The sequence below is a fragment of the Petromyzon marinus genome, unplaced genomic scaffold (genome assembly GCF_048934315.1).
Source record: "Petromyzon marinus isolate PM22_M1 ecotype Great Lakes invasive population unplaced genomic scaffold, UKy_Petmar_22M1.pri1.0 PM_G_Scaffold_24, whole genome shotgun sequence".
In the NCBI taxonomy this organism is placed as follows: domain Eukaryota; kingdom Metazoa; phylum Chordata; class Hyperoartia; order Petromyzontiformes; family Petromyzontidae; genus Petromyzon; species Petromyzon marinus.
The window spans coordinates 2,055,992-2,078,855 of NW_027422806.1; the positions used below are offsets into that span (position 1 = coordinate 2,055,992).

The 22,864-nt window shown below is 48.6% G+C and overlaps 1 protein-coding gene across 1 annotated transcript; it reads right to left on the bottom strand.

The window, feature by feature from the left end:
* Positions 1-2,443: 2,443 nt before the first annotated feature.
* Positions 2,444-20,810, bottom strand: LOC142913287 (E3 ubiquitin-protein ligase CCNB1IP1-like). Its single transcript, XM_076060828.1, has 4 exons — positions 20,749-20,810; positions 5,779-6,140; positions 4,591-4,930; positions 2,444-4,020 (listed from the first exon to the last, which is right to left on the bottom strand). The coding sequence occupies exons 2-4, from the start codon at positions 6,073-6,075 to the stop codon at positions 3,806-3,808; spliced, it is 852 nt and encodes a 283-aa protein (XP_075916943.1). The 5' UTR covers positions 6,076-6,140; positions 20,749-20,810; the 3' UTR covers positions 2,444-3,805.
* Between the last annotated feature and the right edge of the window lie 2,054 nt (positions 20,811-22,864).

Consider the following 22,864-nt stretch of genomic DNA (forward strand, 5'->3'; position numbering starts at 1 on the left):
CTCTCAACAGCAGGCCTCTCTCACCAGCACGGGTGTGATGAACAGCAGGCCTCTCTCACCAGCACGAGTGTGTTGAACAGCAAGCCCCTCTCAAGACAAAACTGGACAAAACAGGGCGCACCAACCGGCCGAGGCTGCCATCATCGGGGCCATGAACTCTGTCCTAGTGGTCTTCCCCCCATGTGTACTGTCGCCTGCTGACGTATGTACTGCCGTACACTGTATTTATAACTTTCAGTCGGCAGACGGCGCTATTACGCTACATTTGGAATGTGCTAACCCAGCGGCCCCCACCCTTTTTGGCACCAGGGACCGGTTTCGTGGAAGACAATTTTTTTCACGGACCGGGCGGGGGGGGGTTCATCATTGGGTCTTTCCCCCTTTTCAAAGAAGCTCTCCAGCGACGTTTGTTTATTACACATTGTGGCTACTAGGGGGTTAGAGCTTGTGGGCTTTATACCAACACTGTGACTGAGACAAGTGCGCAGTGCGGGAAAGAGGCGCGGACGGAAGTGGTAAATAATAAAATAATGGGGGCGGGCCACACGCGGACTCACTGCTCACCTCCTGCTGCTGTGCGGCCCGGTTCCTAACAGGGGGTTGGGGACCCCTGTGCTAACCCACCAAGCAGGGTAGGTAAGCATTCTCATTCGTGAGATTCGATATTTCAGAGTCTGTATTTGTGGCGTCCATTGCATTAAGACGGGCAAAGTGCGTGTAATTTGGAGACGGACAAAGGCATCTCGGGGATCACAGATAGCTTGGTGGTGATGGCTATGCTGTATGTAGCCTCTAATCCAGCACCGCAGAGGCAGTGAGGGTGGCTGGACCGCACACGTTTTGCGAAAATCCCTTCCCATGGACGTCGAGGTGCCACTCCCCGGCACGCCGGAAGAAGGCAGTACAGCAAAGTGCAGACTAAATATTGTAGATCCCTTCTGTATGCGTGTATGTTGAACTTCTTTTGCACGGTACGGAGCCAATTGTGCAAATTGGAGGGATCAACACTCATTAACTTAATTTGCAGAGGACTGCAGAGCTTGGCTAATTGTTGGTGTTGGCTCACAGCCTGTATGCCTGAGGTTCCTCAGCGATGGTGAGATGCAATTTGCAATGAATGATGACGCGATATGAAACTAAACATGAGTATTATCAATAGGTGATGTTTTAGTGCGTTAAACGGTGGCTGGATCACACGCACTCAGAGGTTCTGATTTGTAATCATCTTGAAAAGCGTGTTACTAAATTTCTGCCAGTAGATGAAGGCGCTATTTTAGTTAGTATTGGCGATGTAATGCGGGTTAAAGCTTGCGCACAAATTGGAGGCTTTGGAAGATAAGCCTATAGAGGTGTTTCACGATAACATGCCATGTCACTTTCATGCAGTAGAGAAGCAGCAGCTCGCCTGCGTTTAAGTGACTCGGTACAATGGTGAGCACAATGCTTGATAAGTAGGGACGTGCTCACCCAGCCATGGATAGAACTAAATAATGAAGCAATTCTGCTGGAGCTTTTCTTTTGTTGGCGGCAGGCTACCTATCTGTAATACCCAATTCTGACGTGGCATTGTGCTTGCCACTCACCCCTTCATGTGCCATGCCGGCCTGTTAAGGCTATATGGGGGATCTTTGTGTTTGTGGAGAGAGTGAAGAGTTTTCCATACCTGGGCAGTGTGCTCATGACCAGCTCCGGTTTGACAACAGAGGTCTCATTCCGAATCAGTCAAGCGGCATTAACTTTCCATCAGTTGCGTAAAGCTACCTGGTCTGTCACTCCCTATGAAGCTTCGGATCTTCTCGGCCAGTCATGCCCTCCCTTCTCTACGCTTGCAAAATGTAAACCCCCCTAAAGGAAAATCTTCCCTGGTTAGAAACATTTAGGCTGGCCTGCCTAAGATCCATCCTGGGTTTAACCAGGCTGGATTGTGTGAGGAGCTCACAGATCTTTAAAAGATCTGGACAAAATCCCATCGGTGAGCTCCTCTGGCAGGCAAGGTTGCATTAGTTGGGTCATGTAGCCCACATGCCTAAACAGCTTTTGTTCAGCCAGATAGAGGGGGCTAAACGAGAAGAGATGGAGTGATGTGGTACAAGAGGATGTGGAGCTGAGTGGACTGGTACCAGTGGTGTCTAGATCGGCCTAATTGGAGGAGGCTCGTGAATGCTGCTGCTGGGCAGTTGGGTGGCTGAAGCACAGCAAGTTGGCACAGTACGGGGCACAGGTGGTGCATCGGCCATTCATTTCAGTCAGTGGACCCCTGGCACCTGGGTCTGCCCCATAACCTCCTACCAGTGGGCCTTCGACACTTCACGTGGCCTCAACATGCACATAGCCTGGCACAAGCGATGTGGTGAGGTCACCGCCACTTAGTGGCGAATGGCGGTTGTTGTGTCGACCTGTATGGGTGGTCTGTGTAATGTAAAGGAAGTGTTTTTGGCGGCCGCAAAGTCCTAAACTTTTTAATGAAAAACAAATGGAACAGGTTCCCTCTTGTGAACAGCACTTACTCCAACACAACATTGAGAAACAACGCGCACCACGGTAACTCCCGGGTCGGCCGCAGCGAGATTCTAAACGGCAAACCCCTCTGTGCCGTCACGAGCGCCGCCACCACCGGCCTGTCCCCCCTCCCCCGAACGCCAACGACGACACCTGGTAACCTACCCGCTGGAAAAAATTAACGGTGCTCAAGCGGTAAATGTCATGGGTTTACTCTCCAGCACGCAAATCGGCGGGGTCGAAAGCGGGAGCTCATCGGCCACGGTTTATAGCAGCAGCTGTCAGAGTCGGGATCGAACCCACGACCTCCTGTAGACCGGGTGAGGTAGTTAACATCTCATAGCCACTGTGGTGATGATGATGATGATGAGAGAGTGAGAGAGACGCAAGCTCCAAATATACGGCAGCAGCTGTCAGAATTGGGATCGCACCTACAACCTCCTGTAGGGCTGCACGGATTCCTCCAGTATAGACAAAAGTTTCTGATGGATGTGAAAGTGACGTAACCCTGTGAGCCCCACCCGGCACGGCCAATGGGAGACGTTTGTCACGTGAACGGAGTGCGGTCGTTCAGTTACTGCCGCTGGTGGTGATCACCAAGCGGGACGTCAAACTCCACTGTCAACGTTGTGGGTTTGCTCTCCCAGAACACAATTGGTGTGCGCTAAAGTAGTAACGAATTGAAACTATTAAACTCAACAAATTTATTTTTCATTTTACCAGGCCGAGGACCCACCGACCCACGCAGCTATTTTCATAAGCGACCTGGCCATCACAAACGATAGCTCAATGACGCGGCGTTATCGTCGTCGTGGTGCGTGAGAATCTCCAGCGAGCGGCTCTCCGAACACAACTGACGGGGGCGACGAGGCGCGCGCTCGCACGCGTGGACCCCGTGACGCTTGTGCACGACGTGGTTTTTTGTATTTGTTTGTCGCTGTAACGTTTTTACCCCGGGGCCCCCGACCAGAAGTCTGTGGGAAAAGAGCTTCACAGCTTGTCGGATTCCTACCTCCAGCGTAAATAAATATTTCCGATTCGGATTCCGTTTGCGCTCAGAGGAGGCAATCGACTGGCGGTGACGACGAGAGGCTCCTGCCAAGCGCCACAGGGTAGTAGGCAGATGACCTGCGGGCAGTGTTAAGACCACAGGAATCTGATGAGCGGTGAGGCCAGTGGGCGAGGTCCTTTTTGCGTCGTTTTTTTTCCCCACGAGTTTTTTTTTTGGGGAACCCCTTGCGACCGCATTGGAGGGCGAGGAGGCGGGCGCGAAGGGAAGGACTCTCGCGTTGTTACCGGGGGGAGGTCACTTCCTGGCTCCGGTCACCGCGGCTTTGGCGGGGAAGGGGAAGCGGAGGAAGCCATCGGATTGCGGCGACCTGCCCGGGGGGCTGCCGTCGAAAAACAACGGCCTCGGCGCAAACTCCGTCCCCTCAGGGCGGCAGCACGGAGGCGTCTTCATCATCCAGCTCCACGCGTTTCCCTCCGCGCCTTGCGATGTTCGCGGGGTCGACGTCTCTGCTACAGGGGGGGGGGGGGGGTGGGGGAAAAAATTACATTACGTACAAAACGTCACCGTATGAACCTATCCCCATTTTCCCTGCTTGGTCGGTTCCTAACAAAGTTCAAACATATCATTACCAGAGTTGTTTCTTTTCGTTTGCATTTTTGACTGCTTGTGTTGTGGTTATTGCAAACATGATTCCTTGTATAAAGGTGTCAGTTTTTGTTGTGCCAGCCAAAAGGGTAAAAACCTATTCCTATATCTTGTTACTGGCAAAGGAGGTCTCATAATGTAAAGGTTTACCCCGAGCCCTCAATACTCCCTGATGGTGCGCTGTTTTTGAGTTGTACGCCTTTTGGCGTCTTCTGGTCCAACACCAGTGGAGACTAGGCTCTAAGAAAAGCCGTCTCGGGTGTGGACCAATCAAATTCAAGGACAGTGCATATTATTATCAGAGTTGTCTCTTTTGTTTGCATTTTGACTGCTTGTGTTGTGGTTATTGCAAACATGATGCCTTGAATAAAGGTGTCAGTTTTTGTGCCAGCTAAAAGGGTAAAAACCTATTACTAAAGTTCAAACGGCCCTACCGAATCTCACTATGAATGGCGAGGACGCCGCGCCGTTCAGAGCCTCCTCCTCCTCAGCGCGTCTCCCCTCGTCGATAGCGGAGAATCGCAGGCGGAGGCGATCGTAGGAGACCTGCAGTTTCTTCTGCTCCCGGTCCCTCTCCAGCAGTTTCTCGGCAGCCTCGTTGTACCTCTTCTTGAACTTGGCCAGCTCGCTCTTAGCAAGCGAGAACTGCCGCTTCAGAGTGGCGACCTCCGTGACCTTGTTCTGGATCTCCTGCTTGAAGCGGTCCTCAGACTGCACCCTGAGCCTCTTTGATTTCACGGCCAAGTGTTCCTGATACAGTCTCTCCTGGTGCACCTGCGAGATGGAAAATTTGATTAAACGTATTTTTTATCGGTTAAAGAGCCGTACGCGCAAGGGGACTTACGTGTAGAAGAATAACTCGGTTAGCGAAGCCTCTGGGAATGACGAAGCTCCAAAAAAAATTCGAAAGAATGAAAAACAAATATTCATAATTTTCAATTTAAAGCTTTCGTGACTGCAGGGATTCATCTTCTGGGTTCTTTCGGTAAAGTCACCACGTAGAATTGAGATAAAAAAATAAAACAGAATTTATTCTGTAATAAAAATTAAAATAATAATAACATAATAAATTCTGTTATTATTTTTATTATTTTATCTCCATTCTACGTGACTTTACCGAAAGAACCCAGCAGGAGAAAAATATTCATAAATCACGCAAATTAATTCAAGAGTGACATCTTAAACGCTGTACATGTTCTAAGTAGTGCCACCGATAATAGACGGACTAAATATTAACTGCGTCATTCCAATGGTGCTCGCTAAATAAAGAAATGCCTCCAAGTCTTTTTGTCTCCGAGTTAGTCACTACTTATGTTTGGAGTTTGCACGTTCTCCCAGTGGCCGTGTGGATTTTCTCCAGGTCCTCTGATTTTTCCCTCCCAATGTTTAGAAACGACATCTAACGCGTTTTAGAGTATTTGACTGCTGTAAATTTCCACGTGATGATAACAGCCGCTTGGGTTGGGCTATCATTCGTGATGGCCAGGTCGCTTCTGCAAAAAAAAGAGGTTACGTAGCTCAGTGGGACTTTATCCGCTAAAATATAAAACATTTCAGTTTGTTACTTTTTAAAAATAAATTTAATTTTTATTTTTAAAAAGTCACCGATCCGTCGCCGATACCTGAAAGATCCAGAATGAAAGCGCCCGCGAACATATCTCCTGGATGACGTCCGGCCCTAGGCCCGCCAGCACCATGGACTTGTGCTCCTCGGGGGGGTTCAAGCAGACCCGCACCACGTCCAGGCTGCCGCGCGGCAAGGCGCCGCACGCCGGGCAGGCGGCCGCCCCCGTCTTGAACTCGCGTTCGCCGTCCTCGTCGCAAAAGAGATGCGAGCAGGAGGTGACCCAGGCGAAGTCGCCGACAATGCGCCGGCACTTCCTCAAGTTGCACACCAGAATTTGTTCGTGCGCCGACATTTCCTCCCCGCCTGACCACTGGCCCCGGGGGGTCGCCAGTTCTCCTGTTCCCAGTCGCCGCCGTTCTGGTTGAGGGAAACGAATCGCGGGTGAAACACGTTTTCGCATGGAGCGCGCGAAATGCGTTCGCGTTTTTTTTTTTGCGAGCTCCTGCCGTTTATTGACCGGCTCAGAGCTCCAGAGAGAGCACCGGGGTGCGGTCTCGTTCGTTAAGGGTGGCGAGAGATCTTGGTCAGCGTAATGACGGAAGCAAGTGAGGTAAAGTACGATGGCGAAGCAAACAGAAATCAGTTGGGAGAGCGACGGTTTTAGAGGATAAATTGCTGAGCAGGGGGAGTGTTCTGACCTGCGGTTTGGTGAGTGGGTGGATGAGTTTGTGGGTGAGTGAGCGAACTTGTAAGTGGCTGATGGGCTGGGTGTATGCACGTTGAACTTATTTCACACCGTACAGAGCGAACCTTGCTAATCAGAGGTACGGGTAGAGGACAAGAAACAAAACACAAAGACCAGTGCAAAAGAAATTAGTCTTCAATCTAGATGATTTTAAAATGCACAGTTTCAGTGGATTCCTAATAGCGGAAGGAAAATGGTTCCAGACGGACGCAGAAGCGCATCTGAAAGTGCGCAACGCTTGCCCAAAAACCTCTGCGAGGGTGAGTGTGTTGTGACCTGCAGGGTGGTGGGGTGAGTGGATGGGTTTCTGGGTGAGTGAACTTGTCAGTGGCTGACTGGTTCAGTGAGTGTCTTGTTGTGCCTGCAGTTTGGTGAGTGGGTGGGTGAGTTAGTGGGTGAGTGAGCCTGTGAGTGGCCGACTGGCTTTAGTGTGCTGTCGTGACCTGCAATGTGGTGAGTGGGTAAGTGGATGCGTGCGTGGGTGAGTGAGTGAACTAGTCAGTGGCTGGTTGGCTCAGTGAGTGTCTTGTTGTGCTTGCAGTTTGGTGAGTGGGTGCAAGTGAATTAGTGGGTGAGTGAGCCTGTCAGTGGCTGGCTGGCTTAGCGTGCTGTCGTAACCTTCAATGTGATGAGTGGGTGGTTGGATGAGTGAGTTAGTGGGTGAGGGAGCTTGTCAGTGGCTGACTAGCTGCGCGAATGTGCTGCTGTGACCTGCAGTGTGGTGGGTGAGTGAGTTAATGGGTGAGTGAGCTTGTCAGTGGCTGACTGGCTGTGTTGAGTCCTCACCACTTGAGATTGGGACGAATTGGGGAGGCCTTCGTTCCACAAGTCGATTGACAATGGCAGAGGATAATGACTGCATGCCACACTCAATGTGCCGTCTGTATTCATCCGTATTGTTAATGTATGAATACGCCTGTTGCTCAGGATAGCCCCACTGAGTCTCAACTCTTCTTCAGGAGGGGTCCTGCCAAGTTTGCACAAGAGGGGGTGATGTTGCTGTGATCCCTCCCACTGAGCCATTTCCAGGTAATCTTTTAGCTTTGGGATGTGGTTCTGGCAAGTACCAGTTCCACTGTGTTTGTGGGTTTAGCTATGGAAGGGAAACTCGGAGGAAACCAATGGAGATGACACACATGCCACTCTGTAGTACAGAGAATGATCACACAAACCATTGCCGGACAGCTGGGATCACTCCGTGTAGAGTGCTGTACAGTATCTAAATGTGTAGGGGCCATCCCTTTCGTGCGTACGCAAAAATCTGTCAAAACCTGACCCCGTACGCACGCGGACTTTTTACACACCCCCCCCCCCCCCACCTGCCTACGTACGTTCGCCTGACGCATCACCCCCCCCCCACCCCCTAGAATCCTGTAGAACGGCCGATATGTAATCCACGCAGAAACGATCAATTATTAATATTAACGTGTTTAAGCAAACAGATAGTCCACCGCCGGCTGCATTATTATCGAGGCTTCAACCCCCCCCCCCCATTTCCTATGCGTACATTGTGAGTAGACCCCCCCATATGCAAGCGTACGCATTTTGGGTATCCCCCTCCATGACAACGAACTAAATGGATGGCCCCGTATCGGGAAAAATCGGAGGACCCTGAGACAAATCCACGCAATCAACATGGGGAGAGAGACGCAGACTCCAAATATACAGCAGCAGGAGCAAGCGTGGTCAGGGCCTGGGCGCGAACCGACGATCTCCTGTAGGCCAGGCGAGGATGTTAACATCTAGTCACCGTGATGATAACAGGCGAGGTAGTTAACATCTCCTAGTCACCGTGATGATAACAGGCGAGGTAGTTAACATCTCCTAGTCACCTTGATGACAACAGGCGAGGTAGCTAACATCTCCTAGTCACCGTGATGATAACAGGCGAGGTAGTTAACATCTCCTAGTCACCGTGATGATAACAGGCGAGGTAGTTAACATCTCCTAGTCACCTTGATGACAACAGGCGAGGTAGTTAACATCTCCTAGTCACGGTGATGATGACAGGCGAGGTAGTTAACATCTCCTAGTCACCGTGATGATAACAGGCGAGGTAGTTAACATCTCCTAGTCACCGTGATGATAACAGGCGAGGTAGTTAACATCTCCTAGTCACCGTGATGACGACAGGCGAGGTAGTTAACATCTCCTAGTCACCGTGATGACAACAGGCGAGGTAGATAACATCTCCTAGTCACCATGATGATAACAGGCGAGGTAGTTAACATCTCCTAGTCACCGTGATGACAACAGGCGAGGTAGTTAACATCTCCTAGTCACCTTGATGACAACAGGCGAGGTAGTTAACATCTCCTAGTCACCGTGATGATAACAGGCGAGGTAGTTAAGATCTCCTAGTCACCGTGATGACAGGCGAGGTAGTTAACATCTCCTAGTCACCTTGATGACAACAGGTGAGGTAGTTAACATCTCCTAGTTACCGTGATGATAACAGGCGAGGTAGTTAACATCTCCTAGTCACCGTGATTATGACAGGTGAGGTAGTTAACATCTTCTAGTCACCGTGATGATGACAGGCGAGGTAGTTAACATCTCCTAGTCACCGTGATGATAACAGGCGAGGTAGTTAACATCTCTTAGTCACCGTGATTATGACAGGCGAGGTAGTTAACATCTCCTAGTCACCGTGATGATAACAGGCGTGGTAGTTAACATATCTTAGTCACCGTGATGATAACGGGCGAGGTAGTTAACATCTCCTAGTCACCGTGATGACAACAGGCGAGGTAGTTAACATCTCCTAGTCCCCGTGATTATGACAGGCGAGGTAGTTAACATCTCCTAGTCACCGTGATGATGACAGGCGAGGTAGTTAACATCTCCTAGTCACCGTGATGATGACAGGCGAGGTAGTTAACATCTCCTAGTCACCGTGATGATGACAGGCGAGGTAGTTAACATCTCCTAGTCACCGTGATGATAACAGGCGAGGTAGTTAACATCTCCTAGTCACCGTGATGATGACAGGCGAGGTAGTTAACATCTCCTAGTCACCTTGATGACAACAGGCGAGGTAGTTAACATCTCCTAGTCACCGTGATGATGACAGGCGAGGTAGTTAACATCTCCTAGTCACCGTGATGATGACAGGCGAGGTAGTTAACATCTCCTAGTCACCGTGATGATGACAGGCGAGGTAGTTAACATCTCCTAGTCACCGTGATGATGACAGGCGAGGTAGTTAACATCTCCTAGTCACCGTGATGATAACAGGCGAGGTAGTTAACATCTCCTAGCACATTCCAAACCCTGCACAGCAATCGAATCGCTGGGGATGGGAGGGGGGGGTGTAAAACGTCGTATTTCCAAGCAAAGTAAAATGTTGTGGACCCCATGAGGCTGATGAAAGTTTCGCCCTCACGAAAGCGACGCTGGGTCGTGGCTCACAGGGCGATACCAAATAAAAAATAAAATAAATGAATTAAATCCATCGCCTCACAACTTTTTGAGGGTTTCCCGCGCTTTTTTTATTGTTTGTGTTTAGTGAGACACCACGTCTGAGGGTAACCCTCAGACGTGGTGTCTCATCACTACTATGAGGCGACTTTTACTGGTAGGAAGGAAGATTGTAAACTGAGTGTACCAGCCTGCAATAGATGAATGTGTCCGTCCGTCCGTCCCCTTTCAATACTCTAACGAAGTGAAATATCGTGTGACTGTCATCCTTTATTTAACCACGTGAGTGACGTCATTGAGAGTCACTCTCTTGTCGCTGTCATCCTTTGTTTAACCACGTGAGTGACGTCATTGAGAGTCACTCTCTTGTCACTGACATCCTTTATACTGGTAGTAGCGAAGATTGTAAACTGAGTGTACCAGCCTGCAATAGATTAATGTGTCCGTCCATCCCCTTTCAATACTTTAACGAAGTGAAATCTCGTGCTGTTTGGGTGTAAAATCAGCAATAGACAGCGCAGAGACTTGACAAAATTCCAATGTTCCTACCAGCCCACCCTGCAGGGACCTGTTAACCCCTCCCCCCCAGCGTGTAATATTGTTTTTGTTATTTATAAACACTCGGATTCCGGCACTTTTTATCGCTTGTTTCGTGACCTTCAAGGGGTGAGAAAAAATTAAGAACAAAAAAACCCCCTCAGACGTAGCAACTCCGAAGTCTTAAAAAAAAAGACGTGTAAAATTGTATTTATAATCAAACTACTCGGCAACGTAAAATAACAGCCCTCTGCTTGATATGAACCCCGAAGTGTTTAATGTGAGATATAGAAAAAAATATATAGTTTTGTGTTGTTTTTACCTCAGCAATCCACACGCTCGGTGACGTCACCCTGCAGCTGCGCTCGTGACGTCACGGTGGGGGAGGGGGTTGAGGCACGCGTGACGTCACGGTGCGGGAGAGTGGTTGCGGGCGACCGTGTGACGTCACGGACCCCCCCGCACCCCTCCCCTTCCGCGTGACGTCACCCCTCGCGCTCGTGACCTGAACAAGGCAGTTGTTTCGATTTAAAGCTTTCGTGACTGCAAGGATTGATCTTCTTTGGTTCTTTCGGTAAAGTCACCACCACGTAGAATGAGAATAAAATAATAAATTGATAAAATAACACAATAAAATTCTCACGACGTTTCGGCCACAACACAAGCGGCCTTCATCAGGTGAAGGGACAAGACTGTCTGGAGGACAGCGCTGGAGCGAACACAGCCAAGCTCAGACCGCGACCTTTAAGCTGTGTGAGAAGAAACAGAGCGCCTTGACAAAGGAATTAGCATAGAATTTAGCATTGAAATAGCTGAGTGATTAGCTAAATTCAATGCTAATTCCTTTGTCAAGGGGTGCCTCTGCGGATGTGTATGCTTTAACTTTAACATAGCCATTTCTGTGACCAGTCACAAGCTAATCAGTCAGCTATTTCAATGCTAAATTATATGCTAATTCCTTTGTCAAGGCGCTTTGTTTCTTCTCACACAGCTTAAAGGTCGTGATCTGAGCGTGGCTGTGTTCGCTCCAGCGCTGTCCTCCAGACAGTCTCGTCCCTTCACCTGATGAAGGCCGCTTATGTTGTGGCCGAAACGTCGTGAAAATTTTATTGTGTTATTTTATTTTATCAAGCCTGTGTGTGTGAGAGTTTGTCAGTCTGTGTGAGTGTGAGATTGTCAGACTGTGTGTGTGTGAGATTGTCTGCCTGTGTGTGTGAGATTGTCAGTCTGTGTGAGTGTGAGATTGTCAGCCTGTGTGTGTGAGAGATTGTCAGTCTGTGTGTGTGAGAGATTGTCAGTCTGTGTGTGTGAGAGATTGTCAGTCTGTGTGAGTGTGAGATTGTCAGACTGTGTGTGTGTGAGATTGTCAGCCTGTGTGTGTGAGATTGTCAGCCTGTGTGTGTGGGTGAGATTGTCTGCCTGTGTGTGTGTGTGTGAGATTGTCAGTGTGTGTGTGTGAGATTGTCTGCCTGTGTGTGAGATTGTCAGTCTGTGTGTGTGTGTGAGATTGTCAGCATGTGTGTGTGAGATTGTCAGTCTGTGTGTGTGTGAGATTGTCAGTGTGTGTGTGTGTGTGAGATTGTCAGTCTGTGTGTGTGTGAGATTGTCTGCCTGTGTGTGTGAGATTATCAGTCTGTGTGTGTGAGATTGTATGCCTGTGAGTGTGAGATTATCAGTCTGTGTGTGTGAGATTGTCTGCCTGTGTGTGTGTGTGTGAGATTGTCTGCCTGTGTGTGTGAGATTGTCTGCCTGTGTGTGTGGGTGAGATTGTCTGCCTGTGTGTGTGTGAGGTTGTCAGTGTGTGTGTGTGTGTGAGATTGTCTGCCTGTGTGTGTGTGAGGTTGTCTGCCTATGTGTGTGTGAGAGATTGTCAGTGTGTGTGAGATTGTCAGCCTGTGTGAGTGTGAGATTGTCAGCCTGTGTGTGTGTGTGAGAGATTGTCAGTGTGTGTGTGTGTGAGATTGTCAGCCTGTGTGTGTGTGTGAGATTGTCAGTCTCTGTGTGTGTGAGATTGTCAGTGTGTGTGTGTGAGATTGTCTGCCTGTGTGTGTGTGAGATTGTCAGTGTGTGTGTGTGTGAGATTGTCTGCCTGTGTGTGTGTGTGAGATTGTCAGTGTGTGAGGTTGTCAGTGTGTGAGTTTGTCAGTGTGTGTGTGAGGTTGTCAGTATGTGAGTGTGAGGTTGTCAGTGTGTGAGTGTGAGATTGTCAGTGTGTGTGAGGTTGTCAGTGTGTGAGTGTGAGGTTGTCAGTGTGTGAGTGTGAGGTCAGTGTGTGAGTGTGAGATTGTCAGTGTGTGTGAGTGTGAGGTTGTCAGTGTGTGAGGTTGTCAGTGTGTGAGTGTGAGGTTGTCAGTGTGTGTGTGTGAGATTGTCAGCCTGTGTGTGTGTGAGGTTGTCAGTGTGTGAGTGTGAGGTTGTCAGTGTGTGAGTGTGAGGTCAGTGTGTGAGTGTGAGATTGTCAGTGTGTGTGAGTGTGAGGTTGTCAGTGTGTGAGGTTGTCAGTGTGTGAGTGTGAGGTTGTCAGTGTGTGTGTGTGAGATTGTCAGCCTGTGTGTGGGTGAGATTGTCTGCCTGTGTGTGTGTGTGAGATTGTCAGTGTGTGTGTGTGAGATTGTCTGCCTGTGTGTGAGATTGTCAGTCTGTGTGTATCTGTGAGATTGTCAGCATGTGTGTGTGAGATTGCCAGTCTGTGTGTGTGTGAGATTGTCAGTGTGTGTGTGTGTGAGATTGTCAGTCTGTGTGTGTGTGAGATTGTCTGCCTGTGTGTGTGAGATTATCAGTCTGTGTGTGTTAGATTGTATGCCTGTGAGTGTGAGATTATCAGTCTGTGTGTGTGAGATTGTCTGCCTGTGTGTGTGTGAGATTGTCTGCCTGTGTGTGTGAGATTGTCTGCCTGTGTGTGTGGGTGAGATTGTCTGCCTGTGTGTGTGTGAGGTTGTCAGTGTGTGTGTGTGTGAGATTGTCTGCCTGTGTGTGTGTGAGGTTGTCAGTGTGTGTGTGTGTGAGATTGTCTGCCTGTGTGTGTGTGAGGTTTTGTCTGCCTATGTGTGTGTGAGGGATTGTCAGTGTGTGTGTGTGTGAGATTGTCAGCCTGTGTGTGTGTGTGAGATTGTCAGTCTCTGTGTGTGTGAGATTGTCAGTGTGTGTGTGTGAGATTGTCTGCCTGTGTGTGTGTGAGATTGTCAGTGTGTGTGTGTGTGAGATTGTCTGCCTGTGTGTGTGTGTGAGATTGTCAGTGTGTGTGAGTGTGAGGTTGTCAGTGTGTGAGTTTGTCAGTGTGTGTGTGAGGTTGTCAGTATGTGAGTGTGAGGTTGTCAGTGTGTGAGTGTGAGATTGTCAGTGTGTGTGAGGTTGTCAGTGTGTGAGTGTGAGGTTGTCAGTGTGTGAGTGTGAGGTCAGTGTGTGAGTGTGAGATTGTCAGTGTGTGTGAGTGTGAGGTTGTCAGTTGTGTGAGGTTGTCAGTGTGTGAGTGTGAGGTTGTCAGTGTGTGTGTGTGAGATTGTCAGCCTGTGTGTGTGTGAGGTTGTCAGTGTGTGAGTGTGAGGTTGTCAGTGTGTGAGTGTGAGGTCAGTGTGTGAGTGTGAGATTGTCAGTGTGTGTGAGTGTGAGGTTGTCAGTGTGTGAGGTTGTCAGTGTGTGAGTGTGAGGTTGTCAGTGTGTGTGTGTGAGATTGTCAGCCTGTGTGTGTGTGAGGTTGTCAGTGTGTGAGTGTGAGGTTGTCAGTGTGTGAGTGTGAGGTCAGTGTGTGAGTGTGAGATTGTCAGTGTGTGTGAGTGTGAGGTTGTCAGTGTGTGAGGTTGTCAGTGTGTGAGTGTGAGGTTGTCAGTGTGTGTGTGTGAGATTGTCAGCCTGTGTGTGGGTGAGATTGTCTGCCTGTGTGTGTGTGTGAGATTGTCAGTGTGTGTGTGTGAGATTGTCTGCCTGTGTGTGAGATTGTCAGTCTGTGTGTATCTGTGAGATTGTCAGCATGTGTGTGTGAGATTGCCAGTCTGTGTGTGTGTGAGATTGTCAGTGTGTGTGTGTGTGAGATTGTCAGTCTGTGTGTGTGTGAGATTGTCTGCCTGTGTGTGTGAGATTATCAGTCTGTGTGTGTTAGATTGTATGCCTGTGAGTGTGAGATTATCAGTCTGTGTGTGTGAGATTGTCTGCCTGTGTGTGTGTGAGATTGTCTGCCTGTGTGTGTGAGATTGTCTGCCTGTGTGTGTGGGTGAGATTGTCTGCCTGTGTGTGTGTGAGGTTGTCAGTGTGTGTGTGTGTGAGATTGTCTGCCTGTGTGTGTGTGAGGTTGTCAGTGTGTGTGTGTGTGAGATTGTCTGCCTGTGTGTGTGTGAGGTTTTGTCTGCCTATGTGTGTGTGAGGGATTGTCAGTGTGTGTGTGTGTGAGATTGTCAGCCTGTGTGTGTGTGTGAGATTGTCAGTCTCTGTGTGTGTGAGATTGTCAGTGTGTGTGTGTGAGATTGTCTGCCTGTGTGTGTGTGAGATTGTCAGTGTGTGTGTGTGTGAGATTGTCTGCCTGTGTGTGTGTGTGAGATTGTCAGTGTGTGTGAGTGTGAGGTTGTCAGTGTGTGAGTTTGTCAGTGTGTGTGTGAGGTTGTCAGTATGTGAGTGTGAGGTTGTCAGTGTGTGAGTGTGAGATTGTCAGTGTGTGTGAGGTTGTCAGTGTGTGAGTGTGAGGTTGTCAGTGTGTGAGTGTGAGGTCAGTGTGTGAGTGTGAGATTGTCAGTGTGTGTGAGTGTGAGGTTGTCAGTTGTGTGAGGTTGTCAGTGTGTGAGTGTGAGGTTGTCAGTGTGTGTGTGTGAGATTGTCAGCCTGTGTGTGTGTGAGGTTGTCAGTGTGTGAGTGTGAGGTTGTCAGTGTGTGAGTGTGAGGTCAGTGTGTGAGTGTGAGATTGTCAGTGTGTGTGAGTGTGAGGTTGTCAGTGTGTGAGGTTGTCAGTGTGTGAGTGTGAGGTTGTCAGTGTGTGTGTGTGAGATTGTCAGCCTGTGTGTGGGTGAGATTGTCTGCCTGTGTGTGTGTGTGAGATTGTCAGTGTGTGTGTGTGAGATTGTCTGCCTGTGTGTGAGATTGTCAGTCTGTGTGTGTGTGTGAGATTGTCAGCATGTGTGTGTGAGATTGTCAGTCTGTGTGTGTGTGAGATTGTCAGTGTGTGTGTGTGTGAGATTGTCAGTCTGTGTGTGTGTGAGATTGTCTGCCTGTGTGTGTGAGATTATCAGTCTGTGTGTGTGAGATTGTATGCCTGTGAGTGTGAGATTATCAGTCTGTGTGTGTGAGATTGTCTGCCTGTGTGTGTGTGAGATTGTCTGCCTGTGTGTGTGAGATTGTCTGCCTGTGTGTGTGGGTGAGATTGTCTGCCTGTGTGTGTGTGAGGTTGTCAGTGTGTGTGTGTGTGAGATTGTCTGCCTGTGTGTGTGTGAGGTTGTCTGCCTATGTGTGTGTGAGGGATTGTCAGTGTGTGTGAGATTGTCAGCCTGTGTGAGTGTGAGATTGTCAGCCTGTGTGTGTGTGAGAGATTGTCAGTGTGTGTGTGTGTGAGATTGTCAGCCTGTGTGTGTGTGTGTGAGATTGTCAGTCTCTGTGTGTGTGAGATTGTCAGTGTATGTGTGTGAGATTGTCTGCCTGTGTGTGTGTGAGATTGTCAGTGTGTGTGTGTGTGAGATTGTCTGCCTGTGTGTGTGTGAGATTGTCAGTGTGTGTGAGTGTGAGGTTGTCAGTGTGTGAGTTTGTCAGTGTGTGTGTGAGGTTGTCAGTATGTGAGTGTGAGGTTGTCAGTGTGTGAGTGTGAGATTGTCAGTGTGTGTGAGGTTGTCAGTGTGTGAGTGTGAGGTTGTCAGTGTGTGAGTGTGAGGTCAGTGTGTGAGTGTGAGATTGTCAGTGTGTGTGAGTGTGAGGTTGTCAGTGTGTGAGTGTGAGGTTGTCAGTGTGTGTGTGTGAGATTGTCAGCCTGTGTGTGTGTGAGGTTGTCAGTGTGTGTGAGTGTGAGGTTGTCAGTGTGTGAGTGTGAGGTTGTCAGTGTGAGTGTGAGGTTGTCAGTGTGTGTGAGTATGAGGTTGTCAGTGTGTGTGTGAGTTTGTCAGTGTGTGTGAGGTTGTCAGTGTGTGTGTGTGAGTGAGGTTGTCAGTGTGTAAGTGTGAGGTTGTCAGTGTATGTGTGTGAGGGTGTGGTTGTCAGTGTGTGTGTGTGAGTGTGAGGTTGTCAGTGTGTGTGTGTGTGAGGTTGTCAGTGTGTGTGTGTGAGTGTGAGGTTGTCAGTGTGTGTGTGAGGTTGTCAGTGTGTGAGTGTGAGGTCAGTGTGTGAGTGTGAGATTGTCAGTGTGTGTGAGTGTGAGGTTGTCAGTGTGTGAGGTTGTCAGTGTGTGAGTGTGAGGTTGTCAGTGTGTGTGTGTGAGATTGTCAGCCTGTGTGTGTGTGAGGTTGTCAGTGTGTGAGTGTGAGGTTGTCAGTGTGTGAGTGTGAGGTCAGTGTGTGAGTGTGAGATTGTCAGTGTGTGTGAGTGTGAGGTTGTCAGTGTGTGAGGTTGTCAGTGTGTGAGTGTGAGGTTGTCAGTGTGTGTGTGTGAGATTGTCAGCCTGTGTGTGGGTGAGATTGTCTGCCTGTGTGTGTGTGTGAGATTGTCAGTGTGTGTGTGTGAGATTGTCTGCCTGTGTGTGAGATTGTCAGTCTGTGTGTATCTGTGAGATTGTCAGCATGTGTGTGTGAGATTGCCAGTCTGTGTGTGTGTGAGATTGTCAGTGTGTGTGTGTGTGAGATTGTCAGTCTGTGTGTGTGTGAGATTGTCTGCCTGTGTGTGTGAGATTATCAGTCTGTGTGTGTTAGATTGTATGCCTGTGAGTGTGAGATTATCAGTCTGTGTGTGTGAGATTGTCTGCCTGTGTGTGTGTGAGATTGTCTGCCTGTGTGTGTGAGATTGTCTGCCTGTGTGTGTGGGTGAGATTGTCTGCCTGTGTGTGTGTGAGGTTGTCAGTGTGTGTGTGTGTGAGATTGTCTGCCTGTGTGTGTGTGAGGTTTTGTCTGCCTATGTGTGTGTGAGGGATTGTCAGTGTGTGTGTGTGTGAGATTGTCAGCCTGTGTGTGTGTGTGAGATTGTCAGTCTCTGTGTGTGTGAGATTGTCAGTGTGTGTGTGTGAGATTGTCTGCCTGTGTGTGTGTGAGATTGTCAGTGTGTGTGTGTGTGAGATTGTCTGCCTGTGTGTGTGTGTGAGATTGTCAGTGTGTGTGAGTGTGAGGTTGTCAGTGTGTGAGTTTGTCAGTGTGTGTGTGAGGTTGTCAGTATGTGAGTGTGAGGTTGTCAGTGTGTGAGTGTGAGATTGTCAGTGTGTGTGAGGTTGTCAGTGTGTGAGTGTGAGGTTGTCAGTGTGTGAGTGTGAGGTCAGTGTGTGAGTGTGAGATTGTCAGTGTGTGTGAGTGTGAGGTTGTCAGTTGTGTGAGGTTGTCAGTGTGTGAGTGTGAGGTTGTCAGTGTGTGTGTGTGAGATTGTCAGCCTGTGTGTGTGTGAGGTTGTCAGTGTGTGAGTGTGAGGTTGTCAGTGTGTGAGTGTGAGGTCAGTGTGTGAGTGTGAGATTGTCAGTGTGTGTGAGTGTGAGGTTGTCAGTGTGTGAGGTTGTCAGTGTGTGAGTGTGAGGTTGTCAGTGTGTGTGTGTGAGATTGTCAGCCTGTGTGTGGGTGAGATTGTCTGCCTGTGTGTGTGTGTGAGATTGTCAGTGTGTGTGTGTGAGATTGTCTGCCTGTGTGTGAGATTGTCAGTCTGTGTGTGTGTGTGAGATTGTCAGCATGTGTGTGTGAGATTGTCAGTCTGTGTGTGTGTGAGATTGTCAGTGTGTGTGTGTGTGAGATTGTCAGTCTGTGTGTGTGTGAGATTGTCTGCCTGTGTGTGTGAGATTATCAGTCTGTGTGTGTGAGATTGTATGCCTGTGAGTGTGAGATTATCAGTCTGTGTGTGTGAGATTGTCTGCCTGTGTGTGTGTGAGATTGTCTGCCTGTGTGTGTGAGATTGTCTGCCTGTGTGTGTGGGTGAGATTGTCTGCCTGTGTGTGTGTGAGGTTGTCAGTGTGTGTGTGTGTGAGATTGTCTGCCTGTGTGTGTGTGAGGTTGTCTGCCTATGTGTGTGTGAGGGATTGTCAGTGTGTGTGAGATTGTCAGCCTGTGTGAGTGTGAGATTGTCAGCCTGTGTGTGTGTGAGAGATTGTCAGTGTGTGTGTGTGTGAGATTGTCAGCCTGTGTGTGTGTGTGTGAGATTGTCAGTCTCTGTGTGTGTGAGATTGTCAGTGTATGTGTGTGAGATTGTCTGCCTGTGTGTGTGTGAGATTGTCAGTGTGTGTGTGTGTGAGATTGTCTGCCTGTGTGTGTGTGAGATTGTCAGTGTGTGTGAGTGTGAGGTTGTCAGTGTGTGAGTTTGTCAGTGTGTGTGTGAGGTTGTCAGTGTGTGAGTGTGAGGTCAGTGTGTGAGTGTGAGATTGTCAGTGTGTGTGAGTGTGAGGTTGTCAGTGTGTGAGTGTGAGGTTGTCAGTGTGTGAGTGTGAGGTCAGTGTGTGAGTGTGAGATTGTCAGTGTGTGTGAGTGTGAGGTTGTCAGTGTGTGAGTGTGAGGTTGTCAGTGTGTGTGTGTGAGATTGTCAGCCTGTGTGTGTGTGAGGTTGTCAGTGTGTGTGAGTGTGAGGTTGTCAGTGTGTGAGTGTGAGGTTGTCAGTGTGAGTGTGAGGTTGTCAGTGTGTGTGAGTATGAGGTTGTCAGTGTGTGTGTGAGTTTGTCAGTGTGTGTGAGGTTGTCAGTGTGTGTGTGTGAGTGAGGTTGTCAGTGTGTAAGTGTGAGGTTGTCAGTGTATGTGTGTGAGTGTGAGGTTGTCAGTGTGTGTGTGTGAGTGTGAGGTTGTCAGTGTGTGTGTGTGTGAGGTTGTCAGTGTGTGTGTGTGAGTGTGAGGTTGTCAGTGTGTGTGTGAGGTTGTCAGTGTGTGAGTGTGAGGTTGTCAGTGTGTGAGTGTGAGGTTGTCAGTGTGTGTGAGTGTGAGGTTGTCAGTGTGTGTGTGAGTTTGTCAGTGTGTGTGAGGTTGTCAGTGTGTGTGTGTGAGTGAGGTTGTCAGTGTGTAAGTGTGAGGTTGTCAGTGTGTGTGTGTGTGTGAGGTTGTCAGTGTGTGAGTGTGAGGTTGTCAGTGTGTGAGTGTGAGGTTGTCAGTGTGTGTGAGGTTGTCAGTGTGTGTGTGAGGTTGTCAGTGTGTGTGTGTGAGGTTGTCAGTGTGTGTGTGTGAGTGTGAGGTTGTCAGTGTGTGTGTGTGTGAGGTTGTCAGTGTGTGTGTGTGAGGGTGAGGTTGTCAGTGTGTGTGAGTGTGAGGTTGTCAGTGTGTGTGTGTGAGGTTGTCAGTGCGTGAGTGTGAGGTTGTCACTGTGTGTGAGTGTGAGGTTGTCAGTGTGTGTGTGTGAGTGTGAGGTTGTCAGTGTGTGAGTGTGAGGTTGTCAGTGTGTGAGTGTGAGGTTGTCAGTGTGTGAGTGTGAGGTTGTCAGTGTGTGTGTGTGAGTGTGAGGTTGTCAGTGTGTGTGTGAGTGTGAGGTTGTCAGTGTGTGTGTGTGAGGGTGAGGTTGTCAGTGTGTGTGTGTGAGTGTGAGGTTGTCAGTGTGTGAGTGTGAGGGTGAGGTTGTCAGTGTGTGTGTGTGAGGTTGTCAGTGTGTGAGTGTGAGGTTGTCAGTGTGTGTGAGTGTGAGGTTGTCAGTGTGTGTGATTGTGAGGTTGTCAGTGTGTGTGAGTGTGAGGTTGTCAGTGTGTGTGTGAGTGTGAGGTTGTCAGTGTGTGAGTGTGAGGTTGTCAGTGTGTGTGTGAGTGTGAGGTTGTCACAGTGTGTGTGAGTGTGAGGTTGTCAGTGTGTGAGTGTGAGGTTGTCAGTGTGTGTGTGAGGTTGTCAGTGTGTGTGAGATTGTCAGTGTGTGAGTGTGAGGTTGTCACAGTGTGTGAGTGTGAGGTTGTCAGTGTGTGAGTGTGAGGTTGTCACAGTGTGTGTGTGAGTGTGAGGTTGTCACAGTGTGAGTGTGAAGTTGTCACAGTGTGTGTGAGTGTGAGGTTGTCACAGTGTGTGTGAGTGTGAGGTTGTCACAGTGTGTGTGAGTGTGAGGTTGTCAGTGTGTGTGTGAGTGTGAGGTTGTTACAGTGTGTGTGAGTGTGAGGTTGTCAGTGTGTGTGTGAGTGTGAGGTTGTCACAGTGTGTGTGAGGTTGTCACAGTGTGTGTGAGGTTGTCAGTGTGTGTGAGTGTGAGGTTGTCACAGTGTGTGTGAGTGTGAGGTTGTCAGTGTGTGTGTGAGTGTGAGGTTGTTACAGTGTGTGTGAGTGTGAGGTTGTCACTGACCCTGGTGAATCTTCGTCGTTGTCAAGGCCGCAGGCTTCACCTCCCTCACGACTCTCAAAATGGCGGCGAGCGAGGAGGGGGAGGAGCCAGAAAACTCCGCATCACGTGGGAGGGGAGAAACTCAAACCTGATTGGCTCCAAGGCGAAGAGATTTTTATTTTTTTTACGGGAAAACTTTATTCTTTTTAACCGTACGACAGATTTACAAAACTCACCATCAACAATAAACACTCGCGTTGGCATTGGCGCGGTCTGAATAAAAAAAACAAATTTTTATTGGTTATGTAAATATTAAAAAAACGCAGTAATATCAGAAATCTCATCTTGAGTAACAAAAAAATGACCCAAATGATATTCCGTATTCTTAGCTCTTTCGGTAAAGTCACGTTGAAGGTAAACAATAAAATAATAAAATATATATGAAACAATAAAAATTCTCACACGTTTTGACCATAACACAAACGGTCGTCATCAGGTGTGTCGGTTTGCAAAAATTTATTTATTTTTAAACGGTGTATTTATTAATTTTTAAACGTTAGCACCACGCGCAGCGATTTGGCAGTTTATTTAGAAGGACTAGTCCATCTATGTTCTGAAAAGAGGAGGGGGAAGACGAAAAATTAATGTATGCTGTCTGAAAGCCACTGTAAGCGTGAATAATCAATTAAGACCTGAAATGGTTTATCAAATCGTTCCAATGAATACTAAGCCAGAATCCATCTTCTCGGTTGAAATTGTCTCTGTGCTTGTATATGTAGATAGCCTCATGAACGAATCTCTCATGGTAGCCAGATGGCTTACAAAGAACCTCTGTCTTGGAAAAGTCAATGTCACGTGAGCCTTGCTAGTGACGTCATGTCACCAAGGTATTCACCCCACCCCCCGTCCAGCGCGCCCTTGAGAGTGACGTCACCTCTGCTTGGTCACTGCCGATATCTGTTCCGGTACAATCCTTATTTGGGCAAAGCTACGCCCAGTGACTGGTGGCTCATTAACATAATGAGTTCGTGAAAGCCGTCGCGAGTTTATTGGGACGGGTTCAGCGCCCACGCCCCCATCCCTCGACATATGGCCCGGGCTCATTAACATAATTTTATTCAGTTACGGAGCCGCTCGTGGTAGGGGAGTGTCTTGTACCCCAGACGTGACGTCATGTTACCTGCTGCTGCCGTGTGACGTCACGAGGTAACAGGAAGCGATCGCTTCGCTCTTGCACTGAAATCCGAGGTGAGAAATTCTCATTGCGGTTGTGGTTGTTGTGGTGGTGGTAGTGGTGGTGGTGGTTGTTGTTGTTGTTTACCAAAGTAGAGCCTCTCTCTCTCTCGTAGGGATGTCAGTTGAGTAGCAGCGAGCATAGGAATCGATGTCCAGGTTGGAACTTTACAACGCGGGGCCTAGCCACGCGGGGCCTTGCCTCCTGCCCTCGCCTGATTGCATTCACTTTAATTATCTCGCTTAAGTTTAATTTGTCTTCACCCGGCTCGCCACTTTGTAACTTTGTTTTATTGTAAATATTCACGCAGTTTTTATTTTCGTTCTTTTGTTAGCAGGCCAAGCCCGCTTGAGCTGCTATACCGCTCTTGTTATCAGAAGCGACCTGTCCACAACAACACAAGGTGAGGCTTTGTCAACGTGTGTGAATGTTTTGACTTAAAACTTTGGTGACTGCAGGAATTAATATTCTTGGTTCTTTCGGTAAAGTCACGTAGATAGAAAATTAAATAAAAATAATTGCAAATAAAGCAAAACAACTCACGTCGTTTTGATCGCAACACAAGTGGTCTTTATATAATGTAATTGTATTATCAGTTATTGTTATTTTCTGTCTACGTAACTTTACCGAAATCAACAAGAATACGTGTGTCAATGTTTATCGGTCAAAGATGCTATACGGAGTGACGCAAACTCCAAATATACAGCAGGCGTCAGGGTCGGGATCGAACCCACGACTTCCTGTATACCAGGTGAGGTAGTTAACATCTCACCACGGAGAGAGACACGCAAACTCCAGTTAGCCTCGGATATGTTCGTTGATCCTCAATTAATTACTTGGTGGAGTGAGAAAGCATTCATGCCAAGCAGATGAAGGTGGCCAGGCATGATTCTAGACACGCCA

What these genes read in the sequence shown, in the direction of transcription:
- LOC142913287 (XM_076060828.1), bottom strand. Translation starts at nt 6,075, where the DNA reads ATGTCGGCGCACGAACAAATTCTGGTGTGCAACTTGAGGAAGTGCCGG. An exon ending in TTTCATTCTGGATCTTTCAG is followed by an intron (nt 4,931 to 5,778) that starts GTATCGGCGACG and finishes TCCATCTCGCAG; the next exon opens with GTGCACCAGGAGAGACTGTA. An exon ending in GCCATTCATAGTGAGATTCG is followed by an intron (nt 4,021 to 4,590) that starts GTAGGGCCGTTT and finishes CCCCCCCTGTAG; the next exon opens with CAGAGACGTCGACCCCGCGA.